Source organism: Propithecus coquereli, unplaced genomic scaffold (genome assembly GCF_000956105.1).
Source record: "Propithecus coquereli isolate 6110/MARCELLA unplaced genomic scaffold, Pcoq_1.0 Scaffold137, whole genome shotgun sequence".
Taxonomy (NCBI): domain Eukaryota; kingdom Metazoa; phylum Chordata; class Mammalia; order Primates; family Indriidae; genus Propithecus; species Propithecus coquereli.
In genome coordinates, this window is record NW_012137969.1 from 8,253,749 (window position 1) to 8,272,314 (window position 18,566).

Consider the following 18,566-nt stretch of genomic DNA (forward strand, 5'->3'; position numbering starts at 1 on the left):
TTACAGGCGTGAGCCACCGTGCCCGGCCCTAAATTGCGATTCTTAGAAGCAGAGGCTGGGTGGGCTTAGGGCGAGAAAGGCTGCACCTTTGGGCACTTGGGGAGATGCACACAGCTTATTGGCATCAGAAAACCCTGGAGAAGGCTGACTGTGTAAAGAAGATGGATTCCACCTTGTTTATTTTTATTTTTATTTTTGTGGCATAGGTAAGGCGTTTCCAAAAGATTCTACCTTGTTTAACTCACAGTTTGCCAAGTTTTTATTTGACCACAGAACCTTTTGTCTTGGGTTCCATCTTAACCATTCCTGTTCTTGAGAATGAAAAGCCCGATCGATCCCTTTTGTGCTGGCTCTGGGTTCAGGGTGGACCACTGATCCCTGGGCACTGCCTTCTCCCCGGCCCTCCGAGGCACAAGGCCGCAAAGCCAGACTGCAGGCTGGTGTGACTTGGCTCTTAATGTGGTTCATACAAGTGAATTCATTGCCCATATTTGAAAGTCAAGAGATTTCATAGGAAAATAACTTGAATTTCTAGCTCTTTTTGCAAAACTGTAAGATCTAGCCACAAGGGGCTGGTGCTGTAGATGGGCCAGGCGCTAACAGCTGGGCTGTTAGCTGCAGTCCTCACCACACCTTATTATGTTCCTCTTATTTTATTAACGGATCTAAAGAAGCTCCAGCATGGCTTGCAGTAATTTCTGTTTTAAGTCCAGTGACACAGAACATGGACAATGGTTGCAGAGGTGCGGTGGGAAGGGGGTGATGCAGGGAGGGGCAAGGACAGACAAATCGAGGGGATGGTAGGACGTTCGGTTAGTTTGCTGGGAGGGTCAATGTCAGGAAGCGTGCACGGCCCTCCCTCGATGCAGATGCCTGCCTTCAGCCATGGGGAGAGGTGGACATCCCTGTGCGTGCCCTTCTCCCCTGCAGATGTTCGTCATCGACAGGGTGGACGGGGACATCTGCTTGCTGAACGAGTTCTCCATCACCGGTTCCACCTACGCTCCAGAGGGAGAGGTGTAAGTTGCCCCGAGGTCCTCTCCCAGGATTCTTGTACCTGCCCCGCCACCACCTCTCTCCCCGGGGCCCTCCTTCTGGTCTTGTCTTCCTTCCTCTCTGCCCTTCCTCCTCCGACCTGCTCTCTCCCCCTCCTGATGTCCGAGTTGCCATCTCCCCACCTGTCCTTCCCGCTCTCCCTGCGCTCTCATTCCCTGTTCTTCACTGTCTCTGCCCCTTCCTCCCTCCCCACCTGCTGCCAGCTTGAAGAACGATAAGCCAGTCCGGACAGGGCAGTATGATGGGCTGGTGGAGTTGGCCACCATTTGTGCCCTCTGCAATGACTCCTCCTTGGACTTCAATGAGGTAACCCCCCAGCCCCAAAGCAGCCCTCCTTCCCCTTCTGATTGGCTCAGAGTCTGGGCCTTGTCCGCAGGCCAGGAGGAAGGGGCCCAGGACACCAAGCCCTCTGCTGGGGTGCAAGGGAAGGGAGTGGTTTGCTTCCTTCTCACTCTAGGTTGGGAGGAGGGTATGACAGGTGGGAGCGTGGGGCAGGGAGCTCAGGTGCCAACTTCCTCTTCCTCCTCTGCCTGTCTCAGGCCAAAGGTGTCTATGAGAAGGTCGGCGAGGCCACTGAGACAGCACTTACCACCCTGGTGGAGAAAATGAATGTGTTCAACACTGACGTGAAGAGCCTCTCAAAGGTGGAGAGGGCCAATGCCTGCAACTCGGTGAGTCTGGGGACCGCCACCTGGGGGCCTTCTTTGCCCCATGTCATGCAGACCAGGACCTAAGCCACCTCAGGAGGCAGAGGCTGGGCAGGGCCTTGTGCCTGTGCTGGGACCCCAGCCAGGCTGGTAGATGGCCGGGTGTGGGTGGGACCTGCAGCCTGGCTGCAGTGCCCCTGATGGACTTAAGATCACTCTGTCTGGTGTGTCCCAAGTTGAAATGGACAGAGCTGGGCACAGAAACCGCGGTGACCCATCCCGGGGCAGCCCTGATGTCAACTATTACTGCTTTGTGTCTAGAAGCAGGCTCGTTTTCGTCAGATCTCAAGTCCTGATTTAGGATTTGGGAAATATGGCTGCTGTACCTACAGGGGAAGACTTTCCTTGTCCAGAGGAACCAGGCTAATTCTGTTACTGTCACTTGAGTTCTACTGATATTTGCTGAATGTCTATATTCAGTTCCTCTCGCTAGGGAATCATATTCCCCACATCTCTCATTCTTTTTTGTTTTGGGTTTTTTTTGTATATGCAAGATGCTCATTGCTGCTTTAATATAACAAAAAACCTGAAAAGGCCAGGCGCGGTGGCTCACGCCTGTAATCCTAGCACTCTGGGAGGCCGAGGTGGGCGGATTGTTTGAGCTCAGGAGTTTGAGACCAGCCTGAGCAAGAGCGAGACCCCATCTCTACTAAAAATAGAAAGAAATTAATTGGACAGCTAAAAATATATAGAAAAAAATATTAGCCGGGCATGGTGGCGCATGCCTGTAGTCCCAGCTACTTGGGAGGCTGAGGCAGTAGGATCGCTTGAGCCGAGGAGTCTGAGGTTGCTGTGAGCTAGGCTGACGCCATGGCACTCACTCTAGCCAGGGCAACAAAGTGAGACTCTGTCTCAAAAAAAAAAAAAAACAAAAAACCTGAAAACCCACATATCTATCAATAGAGGATTAATTTTTAAAAACTTACAAATGATAATACAAACATAAATTTGTCTTTAACTTTGTTATTTTTATTTTGTGGAGAAATATACACGGTGCATTTAGTGAGAAAACGCTTTCATTCATTTTTATGAGGTGCTTATTTATCACCGAGCACCAGGCACGAGGCCTGCACTGTCCAACACCACACGCGGTTATTTACATTTAAATTAATTCAAATTCAAAAAAAGTAAAAATTCAGTTCTTCGATCACACTGGCCACACCTCCAGGGCTCCACAGCAATTGCTCTGTTACACCATGTGGGACAGTGAGGATTAGAGAACATTTCTACCATCACTGAAAGTTCTGGACACTGCCACACGAGGCCATCCTGTTTCTGTTGTGCTTTATTTATTTATTTTTTTTGAGACAGAGTCTCACTGTGTTGCCTGGGCTAGAGTGCCGTGCCATCATGCTAGCTCACAGCAACCTCAAACTCCTGGGCTCAAGCGATCCTCCTGCCTCAGCCTCCCGAGTAACTGGGACTACAGGCACGTGCCACCATGCCCGGCTAATTTTTTCTATATATTTTCAGTTGTCTGAATAATTTCTTTCTATTTTTAGTAGAGACGGGGTCTCGCTCTTGCTCAGGCTGGTCTCAAACTCCTGAGCTCAAGCAGTCCTCCCGCCTCAGCCTCCCAGAGTGCTAGGATTACAGGCGTGAGCCACCGCGCCCGGCCTCTGTTGTGCTTTAGAATGGACACAAGCCTTGAAATTCTCTCTTTCTTCTCAGTCTTAGCTTGTAGTCTGCTCTGACCTCCAGATCGTTTTTGATAATTTTAAGAGGCCTGTCTTCTCTCTCCCAGGTGATCCGTCAGCTAATGAAGAAGGAATTCACCCTGGAGTTCTCCCGAGACAGAAAGTCCATGTCTGTCTACTGTTCCCCAGCCAAATCTTCCCGGGCCGCTGTGGGCAACAAGATGTTTGTCAAGGTCAGAAATAGAAATGTGCCTCAGTCCCCTCTTCTTCCTAATCCTGGACCCTTCTCCTACCTGTGCTTCCTCTCCCTGTCCCCTGGAAGACAGGTGGGGGTCTCTGAATGCTGTCCTGGTCTCCCAGGGTGCACCTGAGGGGGTCATTGACCGCTGCAACTACGTGCGTGTTGGCACCACCCGGGTGCCGCTGACAACGCCAGTGAAGGAGAAGATCATGTCGGTGATCAAGGAGTGGGGCACTGGCCGGGACACCCTGCGCTGCCTGGCCCTGGCCACCCGAGACACACCCCCTAAGCGAGAGGAGATGGTTCTGGATGACTCTGCCAGGTTCATGGAGTACGAGGTGAGCTAGCTGATGGGAGCCTCCCTCATCCTGGAGCCGGCCAAGCGTCAGGTTTCCAATCACTGGCCTCATACCCGCCACCACCCTTGTCATTTCCTACCTCGTCAGTCAAATCAGTGGGTCCATAGCACAGGCCAAGGATCACAGGACATTAGAGTTTGAAGGAACCCTGGGAGTTGTCTAGTCCAGTGCTACTGTAAGTGTGATCTGGGAGCCAGGCACGGTGGCTTGTGCCTGTAGTCCCAGCGACTCAGGAGGCTGAGGCGGGGGGATCGCTTGAGCCCAAGAGTTGGAGGTTGTAGTGAGCTATGATGGAGCCACCGCACTCCAGCCTGGGTGACAGAGCAAGACCCACCTCTAAAAAAAAAAAAAAAGTGTGATCTGTGGACCAGTCTTTGACGGGGCGAGGCGCTTGCACCAGAACAGGAATGGATGTCACGCGACACGCTGCAGGGCTCGGAGGACGTGTTTTCCATACTGAGACTGTCTCCAGGCAGTTGACCTGTGTTATGGCGCAGGCTCCTTGCTCGTAGGGGACTGATACCCCGAACAGCACCAAAGTCCACTTCCTTAATTCTACAGAGGGAAGACAGTGTCCCAGCAGGTAATAGGGGATTTGCTCAAAGTTGTAGGCCACGTGGTGGCGCTGAAAGCAGAAACCACTGCCCTCACTGCCAGCTCGAAGTGTCTTTCTATGAAAGACACGATCTGGACCTGTGATGGGCCTGGCACCACCAGGCCCTGCAAGTACACAGATGAAAGACAAACGGCTCCTGCTTCTGAGCTCCAAGGCCCCACTGAGCTCCGACACCAGGCCCTGAGGCTGAAGCCCAGGGCTGAGGCTCTCCCCAGCTTCTCGACCTTTCACCCCATCCCACGCCGCCAACTTCCTCCGGGCCTGTTTTTCAAATCCCTCCCTGACCTGTTGCCCCCTGCTGTCTCCCCAGACGGACCTGACCTTCGTCGGTGTGGTAGGCATGTTGGACCCGCCCCGCAAGGAGGTCACCGGCTCTATCCAGCTGTGCCGGGATGCTGGGATCAGAGTGATCATGATCACTGGGGACAACAAGGGCACAGCCATTGCCATCTGCCGACGAATTGGTATCTTTGGGGAGAACGAGGAGGTGGCAGACCGCGCCTACACAGGCCGAGAGTTTGACGACCTGCCCCTGACTGAGCAGCGGGAAGCCTGCCGACGCGCCTGCTGCTTCGCCCGCGTGGAGCCCACACACAAGTCGAAGATCGTGGAGTACCTGCAGTCCTACGATGAGATCACAGCCATGGTGAGACCCCCACGGGGCTGCGTGACCTGCATGGGCAGTGTGGGCCCAGGACGGGAGGGCCCCGGGGAGATGCATGGAGAGGAGATGGATTCAGGCCCTGAGCACCCCCACCTCCCTCAGACAGGCGATGGCGTCAACGATGCCCCTGCCCTGAAGAAGGCCGAGATCGGCATTGCCATGGGATCTGGCACTGCCGTGGCCAAGACTGCCTCTGAGATGGTGCTGGCTGATGACAACTTCTCCACCATCGTGGCCGCCGTGGAGGAGGGCCGCGCCATCTACAACAACATGAAGCAGTTCATCCGCTACCTCATCTCCTCCAACGTGGGCGAGGTGGTCTGGTGAGCGGCCAGGGCGGGCATCCCAGGGGAAGTGGGGGCTGGGTGGGGGGGGTGGCCACAGGCCTGGGAGGCAGGACAGACGTGCAACCATCTCCTTCCGGCAGCATCTTCCTGACAGCCGCCCTGGGGCTGCCCGAGGCCCTGATCCCTGTGCAGCTGCTGTGGGTAAACTTGGTGACTGACGGGCTCCCTGCCACCGCCCTGGGCTTCAACCCACCAGACTTGGACATCATGGACAGGCCCCCCCGGAGCCCCAAGGAGCCCCTCATCAGTGGCTGGCTCTTCTTCCGCTACATGGCAATTGGGGGTGAGCAAGATGGCACCCCACAATCCTTCCCAGCCTTTGGGACTGACCCCCTCTCCGGGACACCAGCTCCCTGCGTGTGGCTACCTCCATGGGTCCCCTTCCACCAGTTGTCTGACTGTGGCTGTGCGAGGCCCCCTGGATGCCTCCCACCTCCCCAGCCCTGACCTCCGACTCCGTCCTCTCTGCCACAGGCTACGTGGGTGCAGCCACTGTGGGAGCAGCCGCCTGGTGGTTCCTGTATGCAGAGGATGGGCCTCAAGTCAACTACAGCCAGCTGGTAGGGGGAGGACGGAGAGGCGGGGACCGGGAGGGTGGTGTGGGGGCGTCTCTGGGATCTCAGACTCCCGTCCCTTCCCCTGCAGACTCACTTCATGCAGTGCACGGAGCACCACCCTGACTTTGATGGTGTGGACTGTGAGGTCTTTGAGGCCCCCGAGCCCATGACCATGGCCTTGTCCGTGCTGGTGACCATCGAGATGTGCAACGCGCTCAACAGGTGGGCCTACCTGCCCACTCTGGCTGCCATCCCGAGGCCTGTCCTCGCCCCGGCCTGCCTCCCGCCAACCCCCTCACTGTCTGTGTCCCGTGTCTCCCACCTGCTGCCTGCAGCCTGTCTGAGAACCAGTCCCTGCTGCGCATGCCGCCCTGGGTCAACATCTGGCTGGTGGGCTCCATCTGCCTCTCCATGTCCCTCCACTTCCTCATCCTCTACGTCGACCCCCTGCCGGTGAGCCTCCCCCAGCCCCAGCCCGGGGAGCACCTGCAGGGGCCATGACCAGTACCCCTGGAGGTGTGGACAGGGAGGAAGGTGGGACCCGGCTGGACAGTGCGTCCCGGCCCCTGTCCTTCTTCACACCCCGCCCCCATCCCCAGATGATCTTCAAGCTCCGGGCCCTGGACACCACCCAGTGGCTCATGGTCCTCAAGATCTCACTTCCTGTCATCGGGCTTGATGAAATCCTCAAGTTCGTTGCTCGGAACTACCTGGAGGGTAAGGAGCACCCCTCCCTGCCCCTGTGGGCCCGGCCCCCACACAGCCCCTGCCCTCTGCGCCGCGAAGCGCCCGCCCCACCCTCTTCCTTTTCAGGTGGGTAAGTTCTCCTGGGTTCAGCAGGACCAGCGTCCACCAGGGAGGAGCCCCATCCCCTCCCCCTCCTCAGCCCTCTCTGCCCCCCGCTGCCTCCCCTCCTTGACAACAGTCTCTTGTGCTCTCTGGCCATAGGGTAACCGTTCCCCCTCCTCCAACTCTTTGAACCGTGTCACAGGTATCGCCCCCTCTTCTTGCCCTCACCCCAGCTGCTGTGCCCCTGCCGCCTCCAAGATCACTTGCGCTCGCGGCTCCACCTAGAGCCACTGCCGCTGCTGCCACTGCCGCGCTGCGCTTCCAACCGGGGTGGGCCTCACCCACTCCCAGACCCCCGCCCAGCAGTGCCAGGCCTCTGGGCGCCAGTGTCTGCCATGCTGCGCTGCGCCGCGCTGGCTGGGCTGTCTCTGCCGCTGGGGCTGCAGGGTGGGGGGCAGGGTCTGGGGACACAGGTGAGTAGGGGGCAATGGGACTGGGGTGACCCTGCAGCTGGCCAGGTGAGCGTGCCGGGGACGCAGCTGGGGGGGCACGTCTCTCCCTCCCACCCACCCTGCAGACCGCTTCATCCCTCTCTCTCTCCTTCCAGATCCAGAAGATGAAAGGAGGAAGTAACCATCCTTTTGCCCCATCTTCCCCACCCCCTAGTGACGCATCTTCAGCCAGAGCTGTGGCACAGAACCCCCCTCCCCTGACGTGTTTCTGTTTATAAACACAACGTCCCCTTCTCCTTCCCTCTTAGCAACCGACCCTCCCCTTCACCCTTGTAAATTTCCCCTTCCGGACCCTGAGGGGCTTGCAGGGACAAGGCGACCGACTGAGCTGAGCTGCTTATTTATTGAAAATAAATGACAGAAAAGTCTGGCCTTGCCTCTGTGCTCATCTTGAAGCCGGGGTCGAGCCCCTGTGGACAAGCGTCTTGATGTCATGCAGACCAGAGAGCAGCTGCCTGTCCCAGGGCCCAGTGCAAGGGCCCCCCTGACACAGGACGGGGCTCCCAGCCTCCACAGGCCCGGCCGTGCTGGAGCAGGGGCCACGGCTGCAGAGGCTGTGAGCTGGCTGGGGACGGTGGCACAGCAGCCAGAAAGCCGCAGCCGCAGGGCTGAGCCTGCACTTTTGGTTCTGGGAGGGGGTTGGGACCCTCACCCGGGTGTCATCCCTGAGAGCAGAAGGCCCAGCCACCCCTGCGAGGAGATGCCGGAGGAGCAGGGCAGGAGCAGCCCTGTCACCTCAACCCCCGGCTCAGAGACAGTGAAGACTCCATCCGAGACCCGCGAAGCCCAGGCCTTGGTGCAGGAGTGCAGAAGAGAGTCTTCCCCAGGTGGGGGTGGTCCTCGCCCTGCCCCTCAGGTATCCCTGATGTCCCTGACGTCCTTCGGGGGCGCCTCGTCTAGGATGCTGTGCACCTGCTCCAGAGTCTCCGCCTGGCGGATCCGCTCCAGGCGCACCTGCGGGTTGGGTGGGGAAGCAAAGGCTCCCGGTGGCGACACGCAGCGTTGACCCCACCCGCCGGCCCTCTGCGGTGGCTGCCCCACCTTCCCCAACCCCTGGTGAAATCAAGGTCAAGCGGGGAAAGGGCCCTGTGAGAGCAGCCTGAGCAGGTCGGGGGGCGGTGGGGCTAAGGCCAGGAGCGTGCTGCACACCCACACACCGGGCCCGTACTGAGGGCCTCACGGGACAGGCTAAGATGCGCACAAAACAGCTTCAGCTTTTTTGGAGCAATAGGTCGGAGGGAAGGACCATGCTAGTCCCAGAAGGAGGGAGGGACTCCCCCAGTTGGGGGACTGTGTTTGCAAGTCAGCCAGCCAGGTGGGGCGGGCACACGTCGTACCTGCAGGGCCTGGGACAGTCGTACAAAATCCCTCTGCACCTGTTCGCTGGTCTCCAGCTCTGCCTGCAGCCGCAGCACCTTGGCCCTCTGTTCTGAGAGGTCTGGGGGCTGGGCCTGGGGGACGGGACGCTGAGCCAGGCTGGTTCAGCCTTGGGCCAGACTGGGGGGCGGGGGCGGGGGCGTGTGTGCCCAAAGCAACAGGAGGTCCGGACAGGGTTGCCCCTTCTACACCATCCCAACTCTGACCTCCTCTGTCTGGCAAGAGCCTGGCGGCTGCCCCAAACCTCCCCGCCACTTGGCTTTAGGGAGACAAAGTGCTGGAGGGGCTGGTGAGGGTCTTCTCTGCACAGCAGGCCTGTCCCCCAGCAGCCCGGCCCAGCCCAGAGCTCAGCCTCACCTTGCTCTGTTCCTGCTGGATCCGCTCCATCTCTGTCCTCAGGCTGCACAGGGAGGCTGGCAAGTCAGGCCACGGCCAGATGTCAGGCCCACACCCTCTCCTCCACCCGCCCCAGCCCCCAGGCAGATGCCAGTCCAGACTCACCCTCCAGCACCTCTGTGTGGGAAGGAAAGAAAGAGAGGTCAGGGCCAGGGCTCCTGCCACCTCCTCTCCCCTCCCATGGCCAGTGATGGGCCCAGATGGTCCCCACAGGGAGGTCGGGCGCCCGGGGGCGGGGGAGCTCGTCTTCCCTGCCCTCACCTGTCTCCTCCCGCTGCACCCTCAGCTGCCCCTCCAGGCTGGCCCTGGCTGCCGTCTCCTCCTCCAGCGCCTCCCGCAGTGTCACGATCTCAATCCGCAGGCGCTCGGCCCCGTGCTCCTGGGCCTGCTGCCGGGCCCGCGCCTCCTGCCGAGTGCGGCGCACCAGCAGCTGCAGCTCCTGGAAGGCACTCGAGTCACCTGCTGGGCTGCGCGTGGGGCAGGAGGGCAGGGGCCACGAGGCCCTCCAGCCAGATGGAGATTGTGGGGAGGAAGGGAAAGGAAGGAAATGGCTAAAAAGGGAAAGAGCCCAGATGCCCACGGTCTGGAAGGGGATGAACCCGCCGCAGTATAGCAGTAGAAGTACACAAGCCACAGTGCCAGTGTGGTGACGCTTGGGAAGGGTGCCGAGTGAAAGTTCCAGATTACCTAGAGCAAGGTACCCTCTTGCAAAGCCGCGACAACTAAAGTTAAGCAGCACTCCACTGTTTATGTAGGAACACTACACCAAAGAACAGGAACGCCAAGCACAGCCCAGGAAACGTGAGGTGGGGTGCTCAGCAGCAGATGCCAGCTGCAGTTCCGGGGTGGGGGGTCCTGATCATTATATTTTCTTTTCTTCTTTTTTTTTTTTGAGACAGAGTCTAGCTCTGTCACCTTGGCTAGAGTGCCGTGGCATCATCATAGCTCACAGCAACCTCAAACTCCTGGGCTCAAGTGATCCTCCTGCCTCAGCCTCCCGAGTGGCTGGGACTACAGGTGCCACCACCACGCCCACCTAATTTTTCTATTTTTAATAGAGACAGAGTCTTGCTCTTGCTCAGGCTGGTCTCCAACTCCTGAGCTCAAGCGATCTTCCCACCTCAGCCTCCGAGAGTGCTGGGGTTACAGGCATGAGCCACCATGCCCAGCCTATAATTTCTAACATATTAACTTATCCATAAACCATAATATTGATAAGTCCACAGAGCCATGCATAGGTCAATGACGACAGGGTGCTATGAACCAAAGATTACAATGCACTCAATATTATGGATCTCGTGTCATTCCAAAAGAGCAAACAGACCAGATTAGCGCTTCCTTTAGGTCAAGCATTCTGTCAGCTCATGTTCCCTTCATGCCAATGCTGGGAAGGGTATAAGGCCCCATTTTTCAGATGAGGAAACTGAGCCTTCAAGAAGTCAAATGCATTGGCCAAGCTAACACATAGCAGCCTGGGGCTGCTCCCAGCCCTGTGGTCCCAGCCAATACCTGGGTTTGTCCGGGAACAGAGGCCCTCAGGGGCGCCCCAGGCTCTCAGCGGCCACACCCCACTTACTGGCACCAGGCTAGGCAGCGACTCCTCCTCGCCCTTGTCCTGCTCCAGGCCCTGGGGAGCCGAGGATGGTGGCTGCTCTGCCCGGAGCCCTTGGTTTTCCTCATTCAGCCGCTTTACCTCGTGGTACAGGCACTTGTGGGAGGTGACCAGCTCTGCCTGAGGACCGCCAGTAAATACAAGGCAATGAGGGTGACATGGCATCTCCTGTCCCTGAGGCCAAACCCTGAACCCTCCTCCTTCTGGACTGACAGCCAGAAAGCCACGCCCCCGTGGCACCTGAGAAAGGAAGGAGCATCCTTCACTGAGCACCTCTGACTGCCAAGTTCCTCAGAGACCCCCTGCCGACTTGGAGGTCACACACCGGCCGCCAGAGCCCAGGCCGGCTATTTTATTTGGTCCACGTTATTTTTAAACCTTAAAGTAGCTGCCAACTTTAAAAAGTGGGAGACACTACACAAATATCCAGATTCTGATTTCTCTTGAAAAATCAGAAAATCTGGCAGCATCGAGCCACCGTTCCCAGGTGGCCCCGGTCAGTGGCGCCAAGGAGCAGCAGCCCCTGCGCAGGCCTCTCCTGCCGAGCTGCGTTCCCCTTCCTGTCCCACACCTGGCCCGACTCAATCACCTGCAACTCCTCTCCCGTCTGGGTAAGTATGATTTGCTTTTGATCCTCACGACTCTGCACGCTAGGCCATTATCTCCATTTTACAGATGGGAAGGTGGAGGCTCTGAGTTCGTGGGATTAGCTCATGATCACACAGTTCTTGTGACTGCAGGCCCTGTTCTGGCCATGGCGTCGGCTGCCCCTGAAACCCTCTTCCCTACCTGGCACCAAGTCCAGGATGAGGCCAGGGCAGCTGCGAGCCAGACAGGTGCCTCAACTTCCCACATGCCCCCACACTGCCCCAACCAGCTCCCGTCTGACCCCTCGTCCTCCCTCCCTGGCGCCCTGGCACTCACCATCTGCAGCTGAACCCGCTCCTGGGCTTGGCTCACTGTCCCCTGCAGGGTCCGCAGCAGCTGCTCTGAGTTCTGAACCTGGGCCAGGAGAGCCTGCACCTGTGGGCAGACGGAGAGCGAGGGTGAAGCCAGGGCGACCCCAGGAGGCGGCAGGCAGCCAGAGGCCCTGTGCAGGCTCGGGCAGAGGTGGGGACCCACCTGCTTGGCACAGTCCTCATTGCTCCGTCTCAGGCCCTCTTGCAGCTCGTCCCGCTCACGGCTGACGCTCTCCAGGTCCTTCCGCAGCTGCTGACCCTGCCACAGAACCTGACCTCAGTCTCAGTCTCCAAGGGGGGGGTCTCCCTGCCTCCGCAGGGACGGGCACGTCATCACCCACACGCCAGAAGCCCAGGACTGATGCTGACTCTTCCCTTCACCCCCCACGTCAACCCATCTGCAGGCCTGCCCAGTCTACCTTCCAGCAGATTCCAGATCCACCCACTACCTTCCACCTTTGCTGCCACCTCCTGGTCCCAGTCACAACCTCCTCCCCAACTATGGTCCCTGCCCCAGCACAGGCTGCCCCTGCACACAGGCCCAGGTGAGCTTTCAAAAGCCTGGAGCTGGCAGGCCTCTCCCTGGAGACGCTGCCCACTTCTCGTGTTAAGATGCAGACTCCACGGCAGGCCCAGGACGCCCTACTCGTGTGGTCCCTGCCTTCCTTCCTGATCTCCGCTCTCCTTCTTGGTGGCCTTCCTGTTCCTCAGACACGCCATGGTCTATCCATCCTCAGGGCCTTTGAACTTGCAGTTCTTTCTGCCCCTGATCTCTTTTTTCTCTTGAGACAGGGTCCTGCTCTGTCACCCAGGCTGGAGTGCAGCGGTGCGATCACAGCTCACTGCGCCCTCTAGCTCCTGGGCTCACGTGATCCTCCGTCAGCCTCCTGAGTAGCTGAGACCTCAGGCGCGCACCGCCACGCCCAGCTAAGTGTTTATTCTTCTTTTCTTAGAGATGGGGTCCTGTTATGTTGCCCAGGTTGGTCTCCGAACTCCTGGCCTCAAGCGATCCTCCTGCCTCGGCCTCCCACAGTGCAGGGATTACGGGCATGAGTCGCCAGGCCCGGCTCTGCCCCCAATCTTTAAGAGTCTCCTTCTCACCACCTGGGTCTCAGCTCCAGCCTGAGCTCAGGTTGGCCTCCCTCGTTGGCAGCCTCTACCCCATAACCCCATTCAATTTTGTCCTGAGCACCTCCCCATGACACCGTCTTCCTCGTGCGTCCCTGTGCGTGTTTATGTGTGACTCCCTTCACTAGGAGCAGCCGGCTGCTCTTCTCCACCACGGGAGCCGCAGCCCGGCTCAGTGCCTGGGTGCGGGCAGCGCTCAGTACACGTCAGCCGCTCGACCACACCACTCACCTCCACCTGCAGCTGCTCCCACTGGGTGTCTGGGACAAGCTGGTAACCAGGAGGGGGCAGATAGATGCCTTCAGGGACCAGGGTGCCCGTGGACACCAGCGAGGCTGTCTCTTCCTGCTCAGGGCTCAGGCCCTGGCGGCCGCGGGGCAAGGAGGCACTGCTGCTGGCCCCGCCACCCAGGGAGAAGGAGGAGATGGAGGCACTGTCGTCACAGTTGTGGGCAAAGGCCTCAGCTGCCGTGCCCCCGTCTCCACTCAGCTCCTCCAGAGGCTCCAGCGGGGGCGACGGGTCCCGGGCCAGGGGCAGCAGCTCCGTGGAGCCATGCAGGGACGGGGGCTGCTGGGGCTGTCTCTAGCGAAGAGGCAAGAAAGAGGCTGGGGGGCCAGGGTCTGGCAGGGCCCTTCTTCCCTCAGCGCCCCCTGGCCGCGCCCTTACCTGCATTTCTTCAATCACCTCCTCTGCCCTCAGCAGTTTCGCCTTCAGCTCCCTGATCTCCTGCTCCATGGGCAGCACGATCTCCCGCAGCTTCTCCGAGTCCTCGTGGGCCTGGAGGCAGGGGGGTGGGCAGCAACAGTCCCATGCTGCCCCTGCTGCTGGACCCCTCGGGTCTGTTCAGAGCTGCCTCTGCCAGCACAACAGCTATCCTAACCCTCCCATTTCAGAGATAAGAACACGGAGGTTCTGGAAGGTTACGTGACTTGCCCCAGGGCATAAGGTAAAGGGGCCAATGTCATGACTTCCTCCTGTGGCCCACTTACTCACCATGCCTTTCCTCCCCAACATCCATTTTCATTTTTGACATAGAACCTCACATTTTTAGTTGGGCATGTGGCCTAAATTCTAGAATACCATCCACATTTCTTAGCTTCCCTGCAACTAAACACGATCATCCGACTAAGTTCCAGCTAATGAGATGGAAGCAGATGTGCCAAGGGCGCCTTCCAGGACAACTCCATAAAGGAAGAGGGTGTGCCTTTCTTTACTCCTCCTTCTCCTCCTTCTTGCTGGCTGGAATGTGGACATGATGGCTGGCACACAAGCAGTCATCTTGGACCATGAGGCAATCTGCTACCTATGGCAAAACAGCAATATAGGAGGAGCCTGGGTTCCTAATGACTTGTGAGCTGCTATACCAGTTCCAGAACGTCTACCTTTGGACTTTAAGAAAAATAAACTTTTATCTTATTTAAGCCACTGTTAATTTGGGTTTTCAATCACATGCAGGCCAAACTCATACTAACTGATTTGTTCTCCCACACTCCCATCCACCACCATAATGCTGGGCTGACCTTTTCTTCTTTTTTCTTCTTGAGACAAGGGACAGGGTCTCACTCTGCTGCCCAGGCTAGGGTGCAGTGGCATCATCATAGCTCACTACAACCTCAAACTCCTGGGCTCAAGTGATCTTCCCACCTCAGCCTCCCAAGTAGCTTGGACTACAGGTGTGCACCACCATTCCCAGTTAATTTTTCTATTGTTTTTTTTTTTTTGAGGTGAGACCCTGGCTCTGTTGCCTGGGCTAGAGTGCCATGGTGTCAGCCTAGCTCACAGCAACCTCAAACTCCTGGGCTCAAGTGATTCTCCTGCCTTAGCCTCCCAATTAGCTGGGACTACAAGTGTGCACCACCATGCCCAGCTAATTTTTCTTTTTCTTTTTTTTTTTTGTTGAGACAAGAGTCTTGCTCTGTCATCCAGGCTAGAGTGCTGTGGCATCAGCCTAGCTCACAGCAACCTCAAACTCCTAGGCTCAAGTGATCCCCCTGCCTCAGCCTCCCAAGTAGCTGGGACTACAGGCCTGCACAACCATTCCTGGCTAATTTTTTCTATTTTTAGTTGTCTGGCTAATTTCTTTTCTATTTTTAGTAGAGACAGGGTCTCACTCTTGCCGAGGCTGGTCTCGAACTCCTGAACTCAAGCGATCCTCTCGCCTCAGCCTCCCAAAGTGCTAGGATATTAGAGGCGTGAGCCACCACGCCTGGCTTTTTTATTTATAGAGATTGGATCTCGCTATGTTGTTCAGGCTTATCTCAAACTCCTGGCCTTAAGCAATCCTTCTGCCTCAGCCTCCCAAAGTGCTGGGATTACAGGCCTGAGCCACTGCACCTGGCCAACTGACCATTTTTTCCCCATCTGTTTCCAAGCTTGGGATCTTGCTGAACTTGTACAGCCTCTGGACAGCTACACTTGAATGTCACATAGGTTCGTCTAAACTGACTCAGCCAAGGCTGAACATCTCACCGAGGCTGCTCCTCCTGCCACAGCACTAGGTTAGCAGGAATGGCCCTGCCAGCCATTTGCTGTTCAAGGCAGAAATCTGCCTGTCATCCTTGTCTCTGTCACCACCTTCTTTCAGCTCATGCCATTTCTACCTCTTGAATTACTCAAAAACTTCCCAAACAAGCTCAGCTCAACCCTCCAAATAAATCTCTTATATGAACAGTTGCAACAGGCAGGGTGAGACTGTATGACCCAAACAAAACCCCTCCAACCCCGTCTGGCGGCTTGGAATCGTGCTCTGTGGATGCCCTTGCACAGATGGGCAAAGGCTGAGCACAGGGGTTGGCCGGGACACGAATCGAGCTGGCCGCAGACTGGATGCTTTGCTGTGTCAGGTGGCTTTCGCTGGGCAGGGCCCTCTCCTTTACCACCCTGTGGAAGTGTCGCCTGAGGAACCCTCTGGATGCACGTGGCAACCTCTGCCTGGAAGCTATGGGCTGGAAGCCTTCCTTTCTTGGGCTCCTGTTTTGATCTTTGTCTTTCTAACCAGGTAACTTATTCCATCTCCCTGAGACTCAGTTTCCCCAGCCATGAAATATTAATTTTTTTTCAGGAGCCGGTGACCAGGCCTCAGCACCTGGACTGCAACCTCCAGAATGTTAATTTTTAATTTATCTATCTCACACGGCTGCTGTGAGCATCAAATGAGGTGATGACCTAAATTTGCTTTGAAGCATTGGATGATATGTACTTCCTGTTATTGTTCATAACAATAGTAACAGAGATTCTTTAATGGTAAGAGATTAAGAACAGGCCGGGCGCGGTGGCTCACGCCTGTAATCCTAGCACTCTGGAAGGGCCGAGGCGGGCGGATTGTTTGAGCTCAGGAGTTCGAGACCAGCCTGAGCAAGAGCGAGACCCTGCCTCTACTAAAATTAGAGAGAAATTAATCGGCCAACTAAAAATATATAGAAAAAAAATTAGCCGGGCATGGTGGCGCGTGCCTGTAGTCCCAGCTACTCGGGAGGCTGAGGCAGAAGGATCACTTGAGCCCAGGAGTTTGAGGTTGCTGTGAGCTAGGCTGACGCCATGGCACTCACTCTAGCCCGGGCAAAGAAATGAGACTCTGTCTCAAAAAAAAAAAAAAAAAAAGAGATTAAGAACAAAAACTTTAGGACCAGCCTGCCTAGATTTTAAAATCCCAACTCCGCTCCTTTTTATGGGCCTAACTCAGGGAGAACTACTGAACTTCTCCGAGCCTCGCCTGACTCGTCTGTTAAATGGACGTAATGGGCGTCCCTGGCTGGGGAGACTGAGCGTGCTGAGCACCGAGCACGGTGTTACCTCACATGTCGGTTCCCTTCCTTCGACACGACTTACCCTCATTCTGGAGGCAAACGAACCGGGTCACCCACTAGCAAGGGGCAAGCCAGGACCTTGCCGAGCACAAAGCCAAGCCCTTAACACCACGCGCTAGCTCTGTGCTATTCCTGGAATCATGACTGGGGGCCCTGAGCCCGGTGACCAGGGAATGGGACATCCCAGGGGGGTGAGGCAGGTGTCCCAGCCCCAACCTTTTCCATCTGCTTCTCCAAGGAGTCCAGGGGGTGCGTGCGGGACAGCAGCTGCTTCAGGCGGACCAGCTCCCGCTCCTTCTCCTCCCAGTCCTGCTGCTGCTGCTGCCGCTCCTGCTTCAGGGAAGCGATCTGGGCTTCATAGCTGCTGATGGACTCTGACGGGGCGGGAAGGGCAGGGGAGAGGGAGGGTCGGTGCGCCAGCCTGCCTGGGGGCACACAGGGGCTCTCGATGCACTGAATCTCCCTGCGAGGCAATCTGCCACAGTGGCTACCACGGTGGGCTTTGCAGAGACGGACCCGGGCAATCACTTAGCTTCTCTGTGCATCAGAGTCCTCAGGTGCAAAATGGGGATGCTACTGCCAACCCTGCTTGGCTGCTACGGGATTAAATGACACATGTAAGCCCTGTCCCTGGTACATAACCAATGCCGAAGACATGATATTCCTATTTATACCAGTAATAATCAATATTTAATAATAAGGCCGGGCACCGCGGCTCATGCCTGTAATCCTAGCACTCTGGGAGGCTGAGGCAGGTGCATTGCTTGAGCTCAGGAGTTCGAGACCAGCCTGAGCGAGAGTGAGACCCCTGTCTCTACTGAAAATAGAAAAAAAAATTATCCAGGCAACTAAAAATAGAAACAAAAAATTAGCCGGGTGTGGTGGCTCGCACCTGTAGTCCCAGCTACTTGGGAGGTTGAGGCAGAAGGATCGCTTGAGCGCAGGAGTTTGAGGTTGCTGTGAACTAACTGACACCATGGTACTCTAGCCTGGGTGACGAAGCAAGACTATCTCAAAGATATATATTTAATAATAGTAATAAGTATTTACTCTGGAGTAGACTCTGAGCTGGGCTCTGGAAATATAGAAATTAATCAAACACAAAACCTGCCACCAGGAGGTCACAGACCAAAGGGGAAAGTGGCCATCGCCATAGTTAGGATGCAGTGAAAGGAAAGTTAGAGGACAGGGCTGTTCCTGGGCTCGTGGGTCCTAGTGGAAGGAGCCTGCACTCTGCCGGCTGGGCCAGGAGAAGACACCGGCAGATGGTGATGGAGGGAAAGGACAGTTAGGTAACGGGACCAGCATGAGCTGGGAAAAGCGGCTCGTGCATCTGGAACATGGTGGGGCAAGCTGGAAGAGTGAAAGCAAGAGATGCTGGAAAGGGTGGCAGTTGATGGCTCCTGGGGCCTTGAATGCCATGCCAAGAGGTTTGGGACTTATCCTACAGGTCAGTGGGAGACGCAGGCGATATTGGCGGAATACAGAATTTTTTTTTTTTTTTGAGACAGAATCTCACTGTGTTGCCCGGGCTAGAGTTCCATGGCGTCAGCCTAGCTCACAGCAACCTCCAACTCCTGGGCTTAAGCGATCCTTCTGCCTCAGCCTCCCGAGTAGCTGGGACTACAGGCATGCGCCACTGTGCCCAACTAATTCTTTCTATATATTTTTCATTGTCCAGCTAATTTCTTTCTATTTTTCAGTGGAGACGGGATCTCACTCTTGCTCAGGCTGGTCTCAAACTCCTGAGCTCAAACGATCTGCCCGCCTCAGCCTCCCAGAGAGCTAGGATTACAGGCATGA

General features: G+C 56.7%; 2 protein-coding genes across 5 annotated transcripts in view; one reads left to right on the forward strand and one right to left on the reverse strand.

Moving 5' to 3' along the window:
- The window catches only part of ATP2A1 (ATPase, Ca++ transporting, cardiac muscle, fast twitch 1), a 16,688-nt gene extending 8,788 nt beyond the window's left edge, over positions 1–7,900 (forward strand). The window contains exons 10-23 of one of the 2 annotated variants that reach the window (XM_012639076.1): positions 931–1,019; positions 1,260–1,362; positions 1,596–1,727; positions 3,508–3,633; positions 3,761–3,979; positions 4,927–5,262; positions 5,383–5,603; positions 5,708–5,910; positions 6,102–6,187; positions 6,273–6,406; positions 6,520–6,637; positions 6,784–6,901; positions 7,133–7,175; positions 7,581–7,900. In XM_012639076.1, the coding sequence (XP_012494530.1) occupies positions 931–1,019; positions 1,260–1,362; positions 1,596–1,727; positions 3,508–3,633; positions 3,761–3,979; positions 4,927–5,262; positions 5,383–5,603; positions 5,708–5,910; positions 6,102–6,187; positions 6,273–6,406; positions 6,520–6,637; positions 6,784–6,901; positions 7,133–7,137 (1,890 nt within the window). In that variant the 3' untranslated portion in view covers positions 7,138–7,175; positions 7,581–7,900. The remainder of the gene's footprint in view (positions 1–930; positions 1,020–1,259; positions 1,363–1,595; positions 1,728–3,507; positions 3,634–3,760; positions 3,980–4,926; positions 5,263–5,382; positions 5,604–5,707; positions 5,911–6,101; positions 6,188–6,272; positions 6,407–6,519; positions 6,638–6,783; positions 6,902–7,132; positions 7,176–7,580) is intronic. The other variant, XM_012639075.1, reaches the window with a different exon arrangement.
- The window catches only part of RABEP2 (rabaptin, RAB GTPase binding effector protein 2), a 13,120-nt gene continuing 2,366 nt past the window's right edge, over positions 7,813–18,566 (reverse strand). For 2 of the 3 annotated variants that reach the window (XM_012639080.1, XM_012639077.1), the window contains 11 exons: positions 16,980–17,137; positions 13,624–13,734; positions 13,189–13,539; positions 11,993–12,088; positions 11,795–11,893; positions 10,835–10,990; positions 9,520–9,697; positions 9,364–9,375; positions 9,220–9,275; positions 8,823–8,936; positions 7,813–8,439 (listed from right to left, as the gene is read on the reverse strand). In XM_012639080.1, the coding sequence (XP_012494534.1) occupies positions 8,338–8,439; positions 8,823–8,936; positions 9,220–9,275; positions 9,364–9,375; positions 9,520–9,697; positions 10,835–10,990; positions 11,795–11,893; positions 11,993–12,088; positions 13,189–13,539; positions 13,624–13,734; positions 16,980–17,137 (1,433 nt within the window). In that variant the 3' untranslated portion in view covers positions 7,813–8,337. Of the gene's footprint in view, positions 8,440–8,822; positions 8,937–9,219; positions 9,276–9,363; positions 9,376–9,519; positions 9,698–10,834; positions 10,991–11,794; positions 11,894–11,992; positions 12,089–13,188; positions 13,540–13,623; positions 13,735–16,979; positions 17,138–18,566 lie in introns of those variants that run through there. The other variant, XM_012639079.1, reaches the window with a different exon arrangement.